The sequence below is a fragment of the Anguilla anguilla genome, chromosome 13 (genome assembly GCF_013347855.1).
Source record: "Anguilla anguilla isolate fAngAng1 chromosome 13, fAngAng1.pri, whole genome shotgun sequence".
Classification (NCBI taxonomy): domain Eukaryota; kingdom Metazoa; phylum Chordata; class Actinopteri; order Anguilliformes; family Anguillidae; genus Anguilla; species Anguilla anguilla.
The window spans coordinates 34,988,370-35,007,603 of record NC_049213.1 but is presented as its reverse complement, the minus strand read 5'-3'; the positions used below and the strand labels follow the sequence as shown (position 1 = coordinate 35,007,603).

At 47.3% G+C, this 19,234-nt stretch overlaps 1 protein-coding gene across 1 annotated transcript in view; it reads left to right on the top strand.

The window, feature by feature from the left end:
• The window catches only part of LOC118211421 (calmodulin-binding transcription activator 1-like), a 154,496-nt gene that overhangs the window by 101,112 nt on the left and 34,150 nt on the right, over positions 1 to 19,234 (top strand). The window contains exons 5-7 of the mRNA XM_035388615.1: positions 4 to 1,189; positions 4,615 to 4,741; positions 5,354 to 5,488. Of these exons, the coding sequence (XP_035244506.1) occupies positions 4 to 1,189; positions 4,615 to 4,741; positions 5,354 to 5,488 (1,448 nt within the window). The remainder of the gene's footprint in view (positions 1 to 3; positions 1,190 to 4,614; positions 4,742 to 5,353; positions 5,489 to 19,234) is intronic.

Genomic DNA, 19,234 nt, shown 5'->3' with positions numbered 1-19,234 from the left:
CGGGTACGGCCAGCCCATCCCCAGCCCGCACCTGGCGCACCCCAGCCGCTCGCCCAGCTTCTTCCTCCAGGAGGCGCCGCAGCCCCCCCAGGGGGGCCCCGCCCAGAAGGGCCACCTGCTGGAGCAGAGCTCCCACGACTCGGGGGCCTACCTGGGCCTGCAGGTGGTGAAGACGGACTCCCCCGACAGCAACGGGCACCTGCACCTGCACCACCACCACACCCACGGCCACGCCCACGCCCACCAGGGCACCGCCAGCTGCAACGGGGGGTCGCCCACGGAGCGGCCCGGCCCCGGCGGGCCCCTGCAGCTGCTGCAGTACCAGGGCGGCTTCCCCGGGCTGGGCGCCGAGCACGAGGAGGTGGTGAGCATCGAGCAGGCGGCCGGCGCCCCGGGGGCGGGCCAGCCCGGGGCAGCCGACGGCCGGGCGGACGGACTACTCAAGACCGGGGATCACCTCCAGGCCTGCGGCGGAGGGGCCGGAGGCGAGGGAGGGGGCGCCGAGCACTACCTGCAGCAGGCGGCCGATAACGGAGGAGGTGCTGGAGGAGGCGGAGGAGGAGGAGGAGGAGGAGGGGCTAACGGCGGGCCTCTACGCAACGGGAGCGCCAGCAACGGCTCGGCGGGCAGCCCTCACCAGCAGCTGCAGCCCCTCCTCCAGGGGGCGGGGCTCGTGCAGGGGCTCTACAACGCGGTCGGCGCCCACCAGGCGATGGGCGGGGCCGGAGCGGGCGGGACGGGCATGGAGATCAGCCTGGACCACTTCGACATCTCCTTCGGCAACCAGTTCTCCGACCTCATCAACGACTTCATCTCCGTGGACGGGGGCGGCGCCGCGGTGGGGCCCGGGGGGGCCCTGTACGCCCACCAGCTGATGGCCCAGCCGGGGGCGGAGGGGCAGGCCTCGGCAGCGGGGCCGCCCCAGCAGGGCCCGGAGGACGCGGCGGGGCGGGGCGTGGGGTACAGCCCCACCGAGCTCTGCCTCCAGCCCTGCTGCAGCCCCCAGTCCCTGGGAGGAGGGGGCGGCGGCGGGACGGGGGCGGGGCCGGGGGAGGCCGGCTCGCTGGCCTACATGCACGTGGCGGAGGTGGTGTCGGCCGCCGTGGCCCACGGGACGCTGGGAATGATACAGGCCACCGGGAGGCTCTTCATGGTCACAGACTACTCCCCCGAATGGTCCTACCCTGAGGTAAGCCCCCCCTCCCCACTGCACCACGAGGCCCACTCCACTGCACCACTAGGCCCCCCACTGCACCACTTGGCCCCCCCCACTGCACCACTAGGCCCCCCCCCCCCCACTGCACCACTAGGCCCCCCCCCCACTGCACCACTAGGCCCCCCCCACTGCACCACTAGGCCCCCCACACTGCACCACTAGGCCCACCCCCACTGCACCACTAGGCCCCCCCCACTGCACCACTAGGCCCCCCACACTGCACCACTAGGCCCCCCCCACTGCACCACTAGGCCCCCCCCACTGCACCACTAGGCCCCCCACTGCACCACTTGGCCCCCCCCACTGCACCACTAGGCCCCCCACACTGCACCACTAGGCCCCCCACACTGCACCACTAGCCCCCTCCCCACTGCAGGGAGTTCAGTCGCTTAGCAGACCATTACTTTATACGTGATTGCACCTAATTCAGTAACTCTGACTTTGTGCAATTAAACATGACATTATGTTCTTTAGTCATGTTGGAAAAAAAATGCTTCAAATTGCGTGGTTTCTGTGTTATGATTCAAATTATTATTATTGTAATCCCAGACCCTTAAATGAAGTTAATTGGATATGAAGTACACATACTTCTAGCCTAATGCTAGAGCTTTAAATACAACTAGTATACAATTTAAATACAATTAGTGTACAATTATGTATGCAATTTAAGTACAATCAGAGTACAATTATGTAATAATAATAACAATAACTTAAATACAATGGGCCCCATTCACAAAACTTTACTTAAATTATGCTTACTTTTGTTCTTAAAAACAAAAGTAAAGAAAAAAAAAACCCAATATGGGATTCATGACACATGTGCAGACCTTTGTTTTTGTGCATATCCCAGGTGCATGAGATGATAAATGCTGGCTGTTTGTAAATTGCATGCACAATACTGTTCATGAGATTAGCATAAGGAAACAGCCATTAACAAACACAGATAAGAAAAAAAATTATGAGTGGCAAAATTTTCTTGGCAACATTCTTATACGCAGTTTACGATTAAATGTGATTGTACACGTTTCGTGAATGAGGCCCAATCAGTGTACAATTATGTACACAATTTAAGTACAATTAGTGTACAATTATGTACACAATATAAGTACAATTAGTGTACAATTATGTACACAATTTAAATACAATTAGTGTACAATTATGTATAGAATTCGTGTACAGTCATTACATACAAATAGGAATCAGCTTGATGGGCATTATTTACTGGTGAGCCAAAATATGGGGGGGTGAGTTATGAGTCCATTATCATCAATTTTAAAGGGATATTTCACTTTGGTTTAAAACAAGTAATTTTGTGGAGCTTACCCCTATTGTATTTGTGTAGCGTGAATGCTAGTAACGTCAGATGCCCCTGTTCACCGTTAACAGTAGCACCGTTTTTTTTTGTTTTTTTTTGCAGTTATGCTTTGAGCCACAAGAGGTCAGCATTTTATAAAGAATGAGCTTATGGCTGCAACCACCTAGCACCTTTTGTTGGGGGACTAAATCCCTCTGTCTTTTTTCGACCCATTGAATAAGCTTATTTGGTCCAAAAAGTTGGTCCAACAACAAAAAAATTAATTCTATCTATGAATTTACACAGACATTTATTTCAGTTCTGTGGACATTGCATTTGCAATTATAATTGCTGCTGCAGTGTATTTTAATTTCAAAATGGCTGAAATAAAAAAACAAACAAACAAACAAACACTTGTATGGAATGGTCAACAAATTACTAAGTTGCTGTGAACACAGATGTACCCACCAGCCATCATGGAAATTGGTTTAAGTTGGACTCTGTGAGTGTTGTGGCTGTTATGTTATTAGACTTCCACAAGATGGCAGCAGAAGCTCAGCCGACTGAGATTTTTCTTTCTGGTATCATTAGTTTGAGGTTTGCTCACTGTAATTTGCTGAGTTGTTGAGATACTTTGATTGAAGGGGTAATTACAATTTTGCATTTCACTAATGCAATAACATATTTGCACAGCTTGGTTTCAAATAGGTTGGGGGGTTGCAATTCAAATAAACAACTGCTCCAATGGCCAGTGTCCAGGAATGTAACCACTAGTCTGCATCAGTTTTACTGCCCCACAACACGGTTGCATCAGAAAAAAAACTGGGGACAACAAAAATGGTCCTGAAATATGATGACACTCAGCCCTTTCAAAGTGATTCAGTTGGAGATGACACACAGAGTCCTTTCAACCTGATTCAGTTTCAGATGACAGAGTCCCTTCAAACTGATTCAGCTGGAGATGACAGTCCCTTCAAACTGATTCAGTTGGAGATGACACAGAGTCCTTTCAGACTGATTCAGTTTGTGACGACAGAGTCCTTTCACACTGATTCAGTTGTAACAACGGCCATCACAGCTGCTTTAGCCACCATTGTGAAACTGTCATCAGTCTGAAGGCTTGAAAATCAAATGAATCATTCTGTGGCTCAGATGTAGTCTAATCTAGGCTCGCTGTAACTGAGACAGCTTTAACCATTTGAAGTATGAGATCAATATGTGATTAGAATTTTCTTAACTGAACATTCTAATGCTGATGTAACAATCACTGGTGGTAACTGAAAGCAGTGGAGTTCTAGAACACCGACTTTCAAAAAAAAAAAAACATTCCAAAAAGCCTACTTTTGAAGGACGACTACACTATTCACAGCCTGATGAGTGACATCCTCCACTCTATGACTCTATCTAGAGACTAGAGTCCCCCCCACAAACCGTAGTTTCCCAGGATTCATGGCTACTCAGCCCTTTAGCCAGGCCCTAACTTCCGCCCATCTTCAACCTTTCAATCTGCCTTATTTCAGGACCTATATGGGCTGTAATTAGATTGAGACGTTATTCATGAAGTATGCATGATGTATTGCTACCATTTACTGTTATGTAATTTATTAATTTAGCAGACATCCTTACCCTACCCGAGAGCAGCTTCAGCATCAGACATGCCTACCCAAGCGCTTTGCAGCTGACATATGATTCCTAAACATTGCGAGGATTTAATGAGGAAAAAGGCTTCAGTGTGTGTGATTGAAACCAAGGAACTTATGTTGCTGAGGTTGTGGAGGACACACTACTGTGTGAGTGTGTGTGTGTATGTGCGTGTGGTTGTGCATGCGCGCGTGCTTGTGTGTGTGTGTGTGTGTGTGTGCGTGTGTATGTATGTGCGTGCATGCTTTCTTATGTGTGTGTGCGTGTGTGTGTGTGTGTGCGTGTGTGCGTGTGTGTGTATGTATGTGCGTGCATGCTTTCTTATGTGTGTGTGTGTGCGTGTGTGTGTGTGTGTGCAAGCATGTGTTACCGAGCGCACATTGAGAGTTGTATTGCAGGAGCACTGTACAGGATTGGCTGTGTGCGCTGTGTGCTGAGGGGCAGCTCTGCTCCTGTGTTTCAGGGCGGGGTGAAGGTGCTCATAACAGGGCCGTGGCAGGAGGCCAGCAGCAACTACAGCTGCCTGTTTGACCAGATCACTGTCCCCGCCTCCCTAATCCAGCCTGGGGTACTGCGCTGCTACTGCCCAGGTAAGCTCCGCCCCCGTGACCGGGACCAAGCCCAACCCCCCTTAAATCTTTAAACAACTTTTGTAAAACGGGGTTGTTTCAGTCCTGAATGCTGATTGGCTGAGACCACGTTATTCAGTGATAATAACTCTGACACAGTAACTGTTATTTCAAACAGCCTGTTTTTAAACAGTATCACTCCATGCACACACAATTACTTATAGGCTGCAAATAATATTAAAGAATAAGTAATGATGTGCCATCGTGCAATTGTTTCTATACGTTGTAACTGTTTTATAAAAGCAATATGGCACCCGAGGCTGTGCTGTATTGTGAACACAGCCACGGCTACAGGGGGTTGCCAGCTCTCCACTTTGCACCGTGCCTGACAGCACCCCTGTAGCCCCGAGTGTGTTCCCGATACAGCACTGCCTCCTGTGCCGTATCGCTCATCACCCACTTTGTCTTCATTCCCCGTTTGTCAATCACCGATCACAGTAGAATTGCCGTCCGGTGGCTGTGACACTGTTAATTCAGCAGGACAGACTGGCAGGCAGTGTGAGTCTCTCTTTTGGGGTGTAAATCTCTGGGTTCTCTCCCCCCTCTCCCCCCTGCCCTCTCCTCTCTACTCAGCTCATGACACGGGGCTGGTGACGCTGCAGGTCGCCGTCAGCAACCAGATCATCTCCAACTCGGTGGTGTTCGAGTACAAGGCCCGCGCCCTGCCGGCCCTGCCGTCCTCCCAGCACGACTGGCTCTCCCTGGACGGTAGGCTCCTCCCCCCCCCCGTTCTCTCTCTCCACCGCTGGCTGTCGGCTCTGTTCCGTCTCGCCGTCACGCCTCCTGTTGCTCTTGTGCTCTGTGAAACCTGGCTAGCCGGTCCCCTGTGGGGAGGCATGTGTGTCCTGCACCCAAACCCTTTTACCGGAGGATGAGCGCTTCTACTCCGTGATTGTTTAATCAGGTCTGAAAGGGGTCAACGACGGCGGGTGGCGCTGGAGAGCAGGCCGGCGCGCGTCCCAGCATGCACTGCTGCATGTCACGAAGGGAACGGTTCGCCCAACGGCCCCCCACGCCGTCTGAACCCAACGAACCCAACGCTGCGTGCGGGCCTTCGTGTTCCGATCCCGGCGTCTTCCTCCCGAAATCTCTCCGTGGTCCCCCCGGAGGCCGACGAGGTTCTCGCTGCACCACTAACGCTGGGCAGGGGTTCAAGAGGAGCTCTCCTCTGCCACCTGGTCGGGGGCCAGGCCTCGTTGGAACTGTCCGCTCCTGACTGAAGGCACGGCCAGGTCCTCCCTCAGCAGGGACGGCCTGCACCTCGTTATTGATGACTGGGGTGGGGGGTGCCAAATGCCGTCCCATCAGTGATTGTAAAATGCCAAAATGCCCCCCCCCCCCTTTTTAACTGAGCACCGGACTGCGGTTATGATGCGGAACCAGAGCTCGCTACGAGCGACTCATTAGTTTGAGAAATGAAATTTTTATTTTTTTTTCCCCTCTACGATTGTTGCCCGCGGCATTAATTTATTTCGCGTCAAGTGGGAAAGAAAGGCCGTTCTCGACACAATTCCGCGCTTTGTTTACGCTAAACTTTGTTTAATGATCTTTCACAAGGTGGGCAAAAGATTAGCTCTGACTGCAAAAAAAAAAAAAAGCACGGTTCAGGAGGGTTAATCAGTTGTCGGCGAGAGTACGATGCCTGTTTGCTGGAGTGAGCACGCTCAAACAGACGCTTATGTTTATGAACAATGCACACAGCAAAAACATTAGGTCAGTGCAGTATTTCACTGGATATTAGACAGCGCTGACACAAATCTGATAGGATTATCCTGTTTAAAATATCTCTGCTACTGAACGCTTCGGTCAGAAATTAAAAGCAGGAGAGGAACCGTACGGACGGAAACTTCCGTGATACTGGCCATGTGGCCCCCGTGACGAGACTCCATATTCAATTAATAAAGATCCATGTGGCCAACATTTCCGTTTATCCGTCTCCCAGCCGCTGAGTCAGAGCAAGGCCGCGGTGTGGAAATAGAGAGATCCTGTTGCAGCTGGAGCAACCGGCTGCAATCCAGAACAGAACAGGAAGTGCCCGTTATCGACTGATTAGGCTCTCCAGTTTGAGCAGCTTGCCATTGCATTCAGTGGCAGTTGGTTCAGAGGCAGACAGTTTGATCAATAGGGGGGTACACCCTGGAAACTGTGGGTTCCATTCCCACTATTAAATTTATTTGAATGGCCAGGGGGCTGTGGGCTTGTGCCAACCCAGTGTTACATCACATTACAGGCCTTTAGCAGACGCTCTTATCCGGAGCGACTTACACAACTTTTTACGTAGCATTTACATTGCATCCATATGTACAGCTGGATATATACTGAAGCAATGCAGGTTAAGTACCTTGCTCAAGGGTACAACGGCAGTGTCCTTACCCGGGAATCGAACCTACGACCTTTCGGTTACAAGCCCAGTTCCTTACCCACTGTGCCACACTGCCGCCACTCCAGCGCTTAAAATGTAACGCCGAGCAGGTTGCCGTGGATAAAGTCATCACCTAAATGAATCGTGCGGTATATTGTAATTGCGGGAAATATCTGTTGTGACACCCGAGTTATGTGAGAGAGAGAGCAGTGCAGAATTACCCTCCTTCATTACTGGAAGCTGACATTGCCGCTTGCTGTGCCCAACGAACCGAGCGCGCTCCTCTCTCCTCCGCGAAAATTTAAGGTAATGAATATGCAGTCGCAGTAATCTGTGGGCTGTGGTGTAGAGAGGAATAACTAGGCGGAAAGACAGCAGTAATAAAGATTAAAATTAGCGGCGGCGTGATTATACATTATAAGACTACATATAAGACTTGAGCGAAAAGTAAACCAAACGTAAATTATTTGCAGTAGGCCAACTGGAGTCCTCGCAGTACAGGGTAGAGTGCAATACTGTTATTCTTAATGTGTGGTCAGGGAGCGCGGTTTCTTTGTTAAAATTTCTCCCGTTAATAATGTGACCAAAAGTTTGTCCATACTGAGTGCCGACCTTTTGCCCTCATAGAAAATTGCTATTTTTATTAATACCGTGTTGTTCCCAATTTTTTTTTTGCTTACAAAGCTTTTAAAAGTGAAGCCGGCCAATGAAATGGCTGGCTGTTGGCCTCACACAGTACTAGCAAATGGACTCTGTATTCGGTTTATGAATCCCCTTAGCTTAGCTTACGGCACAGCAGCCCCCCCCCCCCCCCCCCCCCCCCCCCCCCCAAGGGGGACTGTGAGCTTTGTCCCGATCAAACAGCTCAAAGCGCCCAGGAGGACCGAGGCTTTCTGAAAGCGTACGCAGCTCCTGACGCCAAAAAAAAAAAAAAAAAAAAAAGAACCCCCGTTAATGAAGTCCCAGCGCTGGAGCCCGGGGCACTCTCCTGCACCGCTCGAACGCTCGGGGGGCCCGTTACAGGCTGTCGCCGATGGAGACGCTGGGGCTTCTCTCCCTTCCCTGGTGTCGCTTACAGTTTTGCGTGATTTAGAGCGAGCGGGGGTGGGGGTGGGGGGGGCGGGGGCGGGGTCGGGGGTGTCAGACTCTTCGCTCTTAGAGGGCATAATGAACGCTGGTATTTGTTCCAGCCAATTCCCCCCGCTTAATGAACCGTGCGGGACTTACACCTGTCTGCTTCCTCCCAGAATGCACCGCCTGCTAATATCGTCTTTTTCGAGTTCGGGGGGCATGCGTTTTTGTGATATGCCATTAACAAACATGTCAAAAAAAAGGAGAGAGAGTTTTTTTGTGTGTGTTAATTAAGAGCAGAGGTTGGAGCGGAATACCAGCACGCACGCACGCACACACACACGCACACACACACACACACACGCACACACACACACACACACCCTCCGAGCAGTTCGGTGTGTGCCACGCCTTCTAGAAGCAGCGGCGGGTTTGGATCGCAGGCTCTCCCAGGCAGCCGCTGTGGAGCAGAGAGCCGCTGATTGATATTTGTTCAGCAGGGCGTGTGCAGTGCCTTATGGAGACGTGTCCCGTTCGGGGGGGGGGGGGGGGGGGGCCGTTACTCTGAGGAGGAGGAGGAGCAGCCCCATTAGACGGCCCGGCCCAGTCTGTGGCAGAGACTGATTCACTGCGCTGCGATACGGTCTCAGGCTCGGGCTCAGACGCCGCGCTCGCTATCAGAAGCCGTAGCTTCGGCTGCCTGAATCCTGGGGTTAAAACACCGGACCGAGGTACTTAAGTGCCCTGGTGGTAAATACAACAGGTGACCAGATAAGACAGCTCCAGCAAAGAAACATAAATCCGTGATCTTCAGCCCTGGTCCTGGTGGGACGCGGGGTCTGCTGCTGGTTTTTGTCGTTACTCGCCACTTAATTGGTCGATTAAAGCAGCTGATTACACGGTTAGCTCTCCTCACCTGGTTTCCTTGGATCCGGACTGTTAGCTACATTAAAGTCCGTAAACGAAAACGAGCAAGACCCCGCGGTCCCGCCAGGACCAGGAACAAAGACCTCTGACATAAATGTTGTGTGCAGTAAGCACAAAGGAGCCCTTCGTTTTCAGCGCCTAAGCTATGCCACAGGTACACAGGCACGTGCGGTGCAGGAAAAGGACCTCCGGCACGTTGCGATACATGGGGATGTAAAAGTTAAGACCAGCTGCACAATCTGCATGGCTGAACTTTTCCGTACGCGATTAACGCTCTTCTCTCAGCTCGCTCCACTTATTTGCTACGGTAGGCCGGTTGCATGGCAACCCCACGTGGCATTATTAATGCACACGCACTTTTCTTTTCATTGACTTAATTCTGAGGCCTACTTCTGGACCTCCGTCAGCATAGCTGTGGTGCAGAAAATATTGCTCTGCATGGTTTTTATGATACTTCTGAAAGTGAAGTTTTATACGTAGATCAATGTGAGTCTGTGCTTTGAAGAAGGGCCTTTTTTCGGAGCCAAACTTTTATTGGTAGAGTCTTTGAAAATTGGATGCTCGTGTGTTTTATATGTTCCTTATCTTTGCTGTTGTGGTGGTGGAGGAAGGACAGCGGTGGGTGGTCAGTACCTACTGGAAAAGACAGGGGGCGCTATTGCAATCTGTTTAAACTGAACTGAGATAGAGACGCTTGTTAGGCAGTTGTGAAGTGAACTGGCCAGGTGGCTTTTGAAAAATCTTTATTCTTACTTTGTTTAACCAAAGAAGAGCTCTCCACAGGGATTGCTGACAGTAAGCAGGTTTACTGTCATTGCTCTGAGGGGTAGTTTTGCAAGAATTGAAATTATGCCTGAATCTGGTCTTGAACAGTTCAGCCAATGGCTTCAGATCCAAGCTTTGATTGCCTTTTGAGAATTTTACAGTGTCCATTAAGAAACAAGATTCAAGCCAAGTCACTTTGTTTTATTGAATTTTTTTTTCCTTATAAAAATATGCAAGTCTCTTAAACAGATTTCTGCTTACAGCAAAAGGATCTGGTCTTTTCACATAGAAGGGTGCTTGTGGCTATACATGTAGAAATGGCCTGAATGTTTAACTAATTGCAAACAGACTTTGAAATGTACAATGCGTGTATGCATCCATAAGCCGTATAGAACAGCATCTATGTCTTTTCCCAAATATAATGCAGCAATAGTTATTATATGCTTCATAAATTCCCTTGTACGGGCTGACTTGCACATTATATTTCAGTACATATTGTGCAGTTATACATGGGGGCAGTTTACTTGAAGCAGTTTTGGAAATGTTTTGCACGCAGGAAGAGGCAGTGGCCAAGTCTTTGTGTGCTTTTGACCATGCAACCTTTATTCAAACAAAAGGCCATTTCTCTGGCACCCTCTGACTCACGGCCTCCTGGAAGGAACAGCCATGTTCCGGCTCGTTTTCTGCGTGCTCCGCGCCGCGGGGATTACTAGATTACCTGAGAGAAACGCTCCAGGCATTTTAAACCTTAAAACCCTTGGTAGAGGGCTTACTACACTACAGCGTTAAAGAAGGAGAATACCTTTTAATCTCCAGCTCTGATCTGTTCTATTTTAAGGCAAGTTATGATCTACTTTGTATAAACAGTGTGCGGAAATGTTTTAGCTGTGTTATCAAAAGGGGGATAGAGACCAGCACGGTTTGATATGTTGGCGGGATTACACACCTGATTTATGGGGACCGGTGGGATTAACGAATTGCTGCCCTCCACAGCCAGTGCTGATTCCCCCAGTTGTGTCTGCTTTTTTGTTTCTGTGCTCCTTAGCCGCTGCTTGTGGGTTCCAGTCGGCTGGCTTTGTAGGTCAGATTGCTTGGGGTACCAAGGCAGGTACGTTTGCAGGTTTATTTTTGGAACAACTTCAGCACCGGCTCGCTCTCTCTCTCTCTCTCTCTTTTTTTTGACGGGTAAGAATTTCTTTAGTTGTTGTGATTCTCTGCCACTTCCCATGAATCCTTTCAGTGTGAGTTTGCGTTTTTTAGTGGAATAAATGCGATGGCTGAAGCAGATCAGTATGGACAGCGTGGAGTCGATGGTGCCAAAGTGAATATCGAGGCCGGTTTCCTGTTTTTACCATGCCGGACTGTCAGAAGACAACTCCACTCCAGCAGAACAGCAGAGGCACTAATCTTGTTAACTAGTCAGCTTGGTCAGGCTATGATGGCATCGCTTTGACATTGAGCTTGGACATTGTCCAATGACAAAGCCGTATAATTCAAAACGGACACACAGAGATCCACAGTACCTGTGATGTCAGGGGGGGCCACCAGGGATTTTGGGCCCCGTGAAAAGATCTCACATTGGGCCCCCACCTCTCCAGCCTACCCGATAATTACAGCAGAATTTTTTTGAGGGCCCCTGTAGGTCAGCGCTCTCTGGTGTAATCCTAACCCCAAGCCCGCCCCCCACCCCACCCCCTCCCCCCACCATTACAGCGCTCCAGCCTGTTGTACTGCTACACACTAAACAGGACCTGAATCAGGGAATGAATCTGCTCTGATAGAAACACAAGCTCAATCACACGCCCTGTCCAAATGCTCCATGGTCGCCCGGTAACCGGGGTTAATGGAAGATAAGCGGCCTCGGGCCACGTAAATCACGCCCTGCAGACACCTTCACCTGGAAAACCTCCCCCTCAGGAGGCTCAGGCCTGGACACATCCCATAATTTCAGCCCTGGCCGAGCTCTTCCGATTGCCCTCGCGGGTCCGATTTGCTTTAATTTTTACAACAATTCTTGGGGAAATCCACCGCACCTCCGGGCCGGTGGAATTGCACCTAGGCTGAGCACCTGAGATCGTTTAGCATGTTAGGGGCAACAAGCCACAGGAACTGCCCTTGTTGTGAAGGCAGGCTGTGAGTGAATGTAGAATTATTATTTTTTTTTATAGTAAAAGCTGTTTTATAAAATAGAATGGAAACTCCTGCCTGCTTTAGGGACTGCCCACATCCCATAAAAATAACTATTCACGGAAGAGTTAGGCAAATATAGCATCCTGCAAAAAAAAAAAAAAAATTTCATTTTGGAATAATAATACTAATAATAATAATAATAATCTATTTTTATGAGGAATCATACAAATGACTCATACAAAGTACTTTCCTGATATTAAGTTATTATACATTTTAATGTTCAGAATACATTTGTTCACATATTCACACTATTAGCACAATAATAATGAGATTTTCATATATTTTCATGGTTTTAATAATGATAATTATACCACTATTGATTATCTCTCATATTAGACTAAAGCATTTATATTAAATTAGCCATTAATAATAATAATAATAATAATAATACATTAATTTACATTATGTATCAAACACAAAAATGAAGAGAAATGGGGTAGAATTTTCAAAACAGCACATTAAATTCACGATCATCTGTAACTGACCTAAATCACAGATATCACCATTGTTTCAGAAAGATTTCCTTGCGGTCAGTTAACTTCCTAAAAAACTGGAATTGGTACCTATTTTGGTACCAAACTGAAATGGTGATAGCGAGGAGGTCAATTGAACAACATACTTGTTAACATTTAGGTCTTTACCTTAAAAATGGAATGCATTTCTTAATTACATTATTTATAAAGGTGATTGATTAATTTTTAGCCAATTTTGCATTCTCAGGAATTGTAAGCAGCTCTGTAGATTCTTGTATTCTCCCCTTTTTCGACTGAGACTGACAGCAAAAAAATTTAATTCCTAGATAGGGGCACTGAGAGCTTTAGAAAAGAGTTTAAAATGAAAGATAATGGGTAAAAGGACAATGTGCTTAACCCTTTGAATAGCAGGTTTTTTGGTGGAATGTTCGTTTTTTTTATTTTTATTTTGAGTCCGTGTTCTAGAACTCCACGGCATTCAGCTACGAGCAGTGATTGTGACATCAGCATCGGAATGTTCAGTGAAGAACGTTCTCATCGCATATTTCTGATCTTACCCCTTAAAGGGTTAAAAGGGTGAGCTGAGACTGTCAGGAACAGGAGGGGGGGGCGGCAGGTCATTCAAGTGTGCGCACACAGAACGCGAGTGGGTGACCGTGTGTGTGTGTGTGTGTGTGTGTACGTGCGCGCGTGTGGAGAGGGAGAGCGGGGGCTGGGTCTGCTGCTGCTGCTGCTGCAGTGCACGTTAGCGGGATAAACTAGGGCACCGCTAGGAGCGCGGGACGGGGACAGCTGCAATGCAGAGGGCCCTCGAGGGAGACGCCGTAACCGTTGGCGGGCGGCTCGGAGCGCGGCGGCCCGGCTCCATTCACCGCGCCGTCCGCCCCGCCCCTCCCCCCCGCCGGCCCATTCACAGACTGCGCGTGGGAGGGGCTATACCGCGCCCGTGTGCCATTCGGCTGCGCGGAACGGGCTCCCTAATAATACACGCTGGCTTCACGGATTAACCCTTTCCTCTCCGGGCACCCATTACATTACATTACATTACATTACATTACAGGCGTTTACAAGGTGGATATTTTGGGTACGAATGATTAAGTGCCAGCGATCAGACAGGTGTGGCTCCTTAGATACCCAGCCGGGACACGTCCTGTGGGATGTGGGCAGTACCTTTTTTTTTCCTGATCTGGTCCATGTTTGAAAGACACTGAAAGCATGTGAGGGGGGGGAAAAAAACACTAAAAACATAGTTTTGAATGAAACTACAAAATATTAATGCATCTGGTTTGCATTTGTACGAGACATGTACTTGAACAGGCTTTTTATTTAAATACTTTCTTTTCGGCAAATTCACATTAATTTCCATCCCCTGTCACACAACGTTCAACGAGGTGAAGACAAATTATTTTTTAAGAGAACCATTCTTGGGTGCCCTTCCACTCGCTAGAGAGAATGTTTATTATCACCACATATGCAACTGTACACCGCCAATGAATGTGAAGGCTAAAGGCTGATTCGCACCCTAATGGTGTTTCACACAGAGCCAATGCCTGTTTCCTGTCCAGTAATGTAATGGCTGACCTCGCCAAAAAGGGGTTTTAATCCGCCTTACAAATAGTACTCGTGCATGCGCTGCAGTGAATTACATTGTCCTCTGACAGACATAATACCACTGTTGTATTACTCATAGTAGATTAGAGATAGGCGCCTGTTAAAGACATATCTTTTTTTAAATGGCCCCCCCTCATCATTCTGAAGACCAGTCCTGCAGAGGGACTGTGATGTCACTTCGGTGAACCCATGAGCTTTGATTCGCCCATTACACATCAGGGAACTGAGTTTCATTAACACAGCCGACTGGTGAGGGCCAGTACAAGTATCCCCCCAGCGAGGATGTCAATATATGTAGGAAATGCACAACAGTACTGTACTTCTGCTTTTAAATCCTGCAGGATTTTTAACCTCAACATTTGGAACCACCCCTAGGCCTTTCCACTAACTGGAATAAAAAAAAGGCTTCATTGGATAAACCTACAATTTTACTTCAATTTGTTGCACCTGCATCTTTAGGTTTTCTCAACTGAAACTTTTAGGTTCATTTGAACGACCCTAAAAATTTTCAATTGAGGAAACTTGAAAAAAAAAAAAAAACAATTTTGTGCAACAAATTTAAGTTAAAAATGTCAGGTGTTAATCCATTTTTTTCAGTGTTAATCCTGCAGAACACAGCGCCTGGTTTGTCTGGCTGAGAGGAAAAGCTGTGTGGGCAATCTCATTCTGCCTCGCAAGTGCAGTTTTGGGGGGGGGGGGGGCGGTGCGACCCTGATGCCGGCCAGAGGGGAGATGCATTGCAAACAGATTCCAAATGCATTTTCGGTGCATCAGCAAGACCTCGAAAACGAACAGGGGGGCCAGGGTTCGAGCACTGACTGCCGTCGGTTTGTAGCGTGACCAACAGAACCTGTAATTCTGGCGGTTGCGTGCGGGAGTCTGAGTGCAGCTGCACACAACAGGGCCATTCAAAATTACCGTTTTGCATGTTCCCCTGGATCCACTCCGCCAACGTCGGTTACAACCTGCTCCTCACTTAGCAGTAAAATGTCCAATTCAGCTCTTAACAGGCAACATTTGGTTCCACATTCCAGAGTGAGTTGAATTAACACTCTTAAGAGTTGAATTGACACTGGACATTTTACTGTGTTTTATTGTATGTATTCATGTATTGTAAAGCGTCTTTGAGATCACGAAAAAGCGCTATATAAAATAAATGTATTATTATTGTTATTATTATTATTATGGTTCTCCAAAACTCCACCCTCATCCTGGGTTTTTCCACTATTTCTCAATTCCATTTTATTACTATTTTTGGTTCATGCATGCCACTTACCATTACCCGTCTGAAAGCAAACGTGAAAAACAAACAAAACACGGAAACCGTAGAAGATTGAATTATAAAATGTGACCGAATGCGTAAATCATTTCGCTTACATTTTGTGACAGGAAAAAAAAAGGTTTTTTCTGCTTCCAAAAGAACAAAGCAACGAGATCACGCTTAATTAGCATTCCTGTGTAGTTGGACAGTAATAAGCTTGAAACTGGTAATTTGCGGAAATGAAGTTAGCAAAAAAAGAGAATTGTTTAAAGTTTAACATGCCCACACACTAACTTACGCAACGAGCCGTGATGCCTGTACTGTCCCTACGGAACAGTCAGTACTGGTAAAGTGTAAATCAGGTTATTACCATGTTACTATAAAGAGCTGGTTTTTTTGATGCTGCTGATTGGTGAAGAAAAAGTTTATGTGAAGCATGTAAATCTTGGTGATGACATCACAAACAAGGTTGTTATCAACACCAAGTCCTTCAACAGCAGGCAGAATAAGACATTTCTGTTAAGGATACAAAACTCACACAAAACCTCTAAGGAATAACAAGTGCCATAACAAGTATTATTAAATCATAATATTTTATTTATGACTATTTAAAAGTGCTCAATTGGTCTTCAACAAAATCAGCTAGTACATTAATCACTTTTATAACCATTATAACATTAACTGATTAAAGTTAACCAGCTAAGCTACATGAGTTGTAAGTTACACATTCCATAAAAGCGAAGAAGCAATCAGCATCTGAAGGCTGATCAACAGTAGGAATGTTTGCAAGTTAACATAACATAACATAACATAATGACAAGAACAGGCCATTCAGCCCAACAATGCTCACCATTTTCCTGACTAAATTGATGCTCTGATTACCTACAGACTAGATAGTATCTAACATCGTATCAAGCCCAGTCTTGAAAATCCCCAGAGTTTCTGCCTCTACTACGTGACCTGGCAGGCTATTCCACACATCGACTACTCACTGCTTGAAAAAATTCTTCCTAATGTCTGTACGGAATTAACCTTTTGCTAAATTCCATTTATGTCCCCTCGCTATACTAACAGAACTCAACCTGAAGAACCAAGTTGTTTGTTTACATGGTAGTGCAGTGCCTCTAGTCTTAAATGATTGGTCACTTATTGTCGACTGGTTCTTATTGTAAAAAGGTCAGAGTTCAGTTGATCGGGTTGTGAGGATGTGACGATCTATTGTGTCTCTGCTTCTTTCAGCTCTTGTGTACGTATGTGGTCTTCTGCTTTTATGATCTTGTGTATGAGGTTAGTACCACCCTGAGACCTGCCCATAATATGGTATATTATAGTAAGTAAGTTTTGATATATTACGGATATATTATGTGTTATATATTTTTATTCTCTCGACCAGTAGTGGGGCCAAGAGAAAGCATTATGAATTATTGCTGTCATGCTCTACAGCTGGCTAGCGTACAGCACTCCTGAGTCTAATTTAATTTGGAGGCCCAAAAGCTTTTTACTTCAGGATTCCGGGGCGAGAAGGGACCAGAGGGAACTTTTATCTGGCCCCCGTTACCACGAAAATGACTTCTTCTGCAAAAAAAAAAATAAAACATTCACTGCCGCTATGACACACTGCGTTCTGACGTTTCAGGGTCAAAGACAAGAGGATGTTGAGTCACTGAGATGGCTCGGATAAGGCACTGTAAAAAAAACAAAATGGGGGAATGCTGTGAATTCTCAGATATATAAACTGGTCAGTAGGCAGCACCCCGCCAGCTTTGGGTCAGACCTTGCTCCCTCGCAAAAATGTTGTCAAATTTTTCTCAGGCCTTCAAGGTCTTTAGTTTTTTATATTTTTATATTAAAGATGACAGGGATAAAGATGGACTGAGACATGGTCCTTGTCAGGGCTAGCCTGCCGGGGACAAGTGATTCATATCAAGGACATAGCTAACGCAGTCCAGCCTCTGGTTCCCCTGACAGGCATTCTGGGATTGCACAAAGCGAGAGAGAGAGAGAGAGATCGAGAGAGAGCACAAGATTAGGTTATCTGTGTTGTACCAATCGTACATGGACTCTCACGTCGAAGAGGGAGCTGGGGGGATGGGACAGAGGGCACGGCTGTTTGTGTATATGTTGTATGAATTTGATCCTGATGTGCTGTGATGGACCAAAGGGCCCTCTCCCCTCCTCTCCACCTCCCCAGTAGCGTCTATCAAAATGTCCGCCCTATCTCCGAGGCCAGATTGCACTCGGGAGGCAAATGTGACATCATCGCTTTTCATTTATTTTTTGAACATGTGGGTTCCCAAGGTGAAGAGGGGATTCGTGTGTCGTCTTGAGAGGAAGTGAAGGGCACAGCCATGTTTCAATATTTCAGTTCTGTAGACATATATTTCTGTCCATCCGTATGCCTTAACTGTGCATTAGATCAGTTGATCCTGCTTATTGAAGTCAGTGCTGGTACATACTGGTGTGAGGTTTACACTGGGATGTCAATTTCCGAGATTAGTGTGTGCGCCTGTGTCACTGTCCATGCAAGCTTTTTTATTGGTTTTCAAATAAAATTAAATAAAAATCACATTGCTTGCATTTCTGAACTTTGTGGGACCCAATGCACCCCCCCCCCCCCCCTCCCCAATTTTCAGGGAAAATCGGGGGTTGGTGTACTAACCTCCCTTTAATGGTTGTTATGGAATGACTCAACAACTTGTGTAGCACCTAGTAACTGGGTAGAGTACCTTTTAAAAAAAAATTCTTACAAGTGGCACTGTGAAATCGTGACTGTGTATCCAGAGTCATGAATGAAGTAGGATACCGTTCCTTACATAAATAAAATTCCCTGCCCTCCCCATTAATAAAAACCCGTGAGTAAAACACGCCTCGAAGACCAGTTAGCTCAGGGACTAAACTGGATTTTGTACAATGTAGGCAACAGCAACCTGCTTGGCGTCCTGAAAGAACGAGAGCATACAAACGGAAAGCATCTGAACTTGACACATACCGCAGAAAGAAAAACGTAAACGTCGTGTACAAACGCTACATTTGCGAATGTCAATAGTTCTTTGTTCGAACTGACGGCCAAAAACAGACGACGTCTTTGTTTCGACGAGACGGCTCCGCGGTGTTGTACAAAGTCCTATTTTTACGAAAATGGGTCTTTTATTCTGGCATGTCCGCAGTTCGATTATCGAGCTCTATTTTCGTCTGTGTTCCTGTCTCACTTCAGCCAGCCCGAGCAGTGTGCTCTGATGTGCTAAATAGCACAGCTGCCTGCCTTGATTTGTCATAATGCAGAGAGAGAGAGCGGGGGGAGACTGTTTCTCTGCAGCATTGCAGGTACGGAGCCACGAGCAGGACAAAAGGAGGCAGGGGTAATAGAGTCGCAGCCCAGCCCAACAGCTACGTTCGTAGAATCCACAGTAGCGGTCGGACAGACCAAAAAGCGCAGGCTTCTGTATTAATCCGATAAATAGACCAGAAGACGGGGGTGGTGTGTGTAAAAGAAGCCACTCCCAAGTTTCAGCGGTACCCCAGTCATCATAGCTTACTGAATAAAGGAGATCGAGGCTGGCTTTAAATGGTGCTGTGGAAGAGAAAACGGGGATAACGATTTACTTCAGCAGTGGGCGTGTTTGGTTAATCTAGCTTTAGAAATGAAATTAGAATAGACAAGACAGGAGTTTGTCTGTTAACAGGAAACCCCGTTTTCTTTCACGGTGGACTGGAATAGTTGTAGCAAGGCAGTAGAAAATAGCTTTTGGCAGTACTTACTTAAGTGAAAACCTCTCTAAATCCCTTTCCAGGTG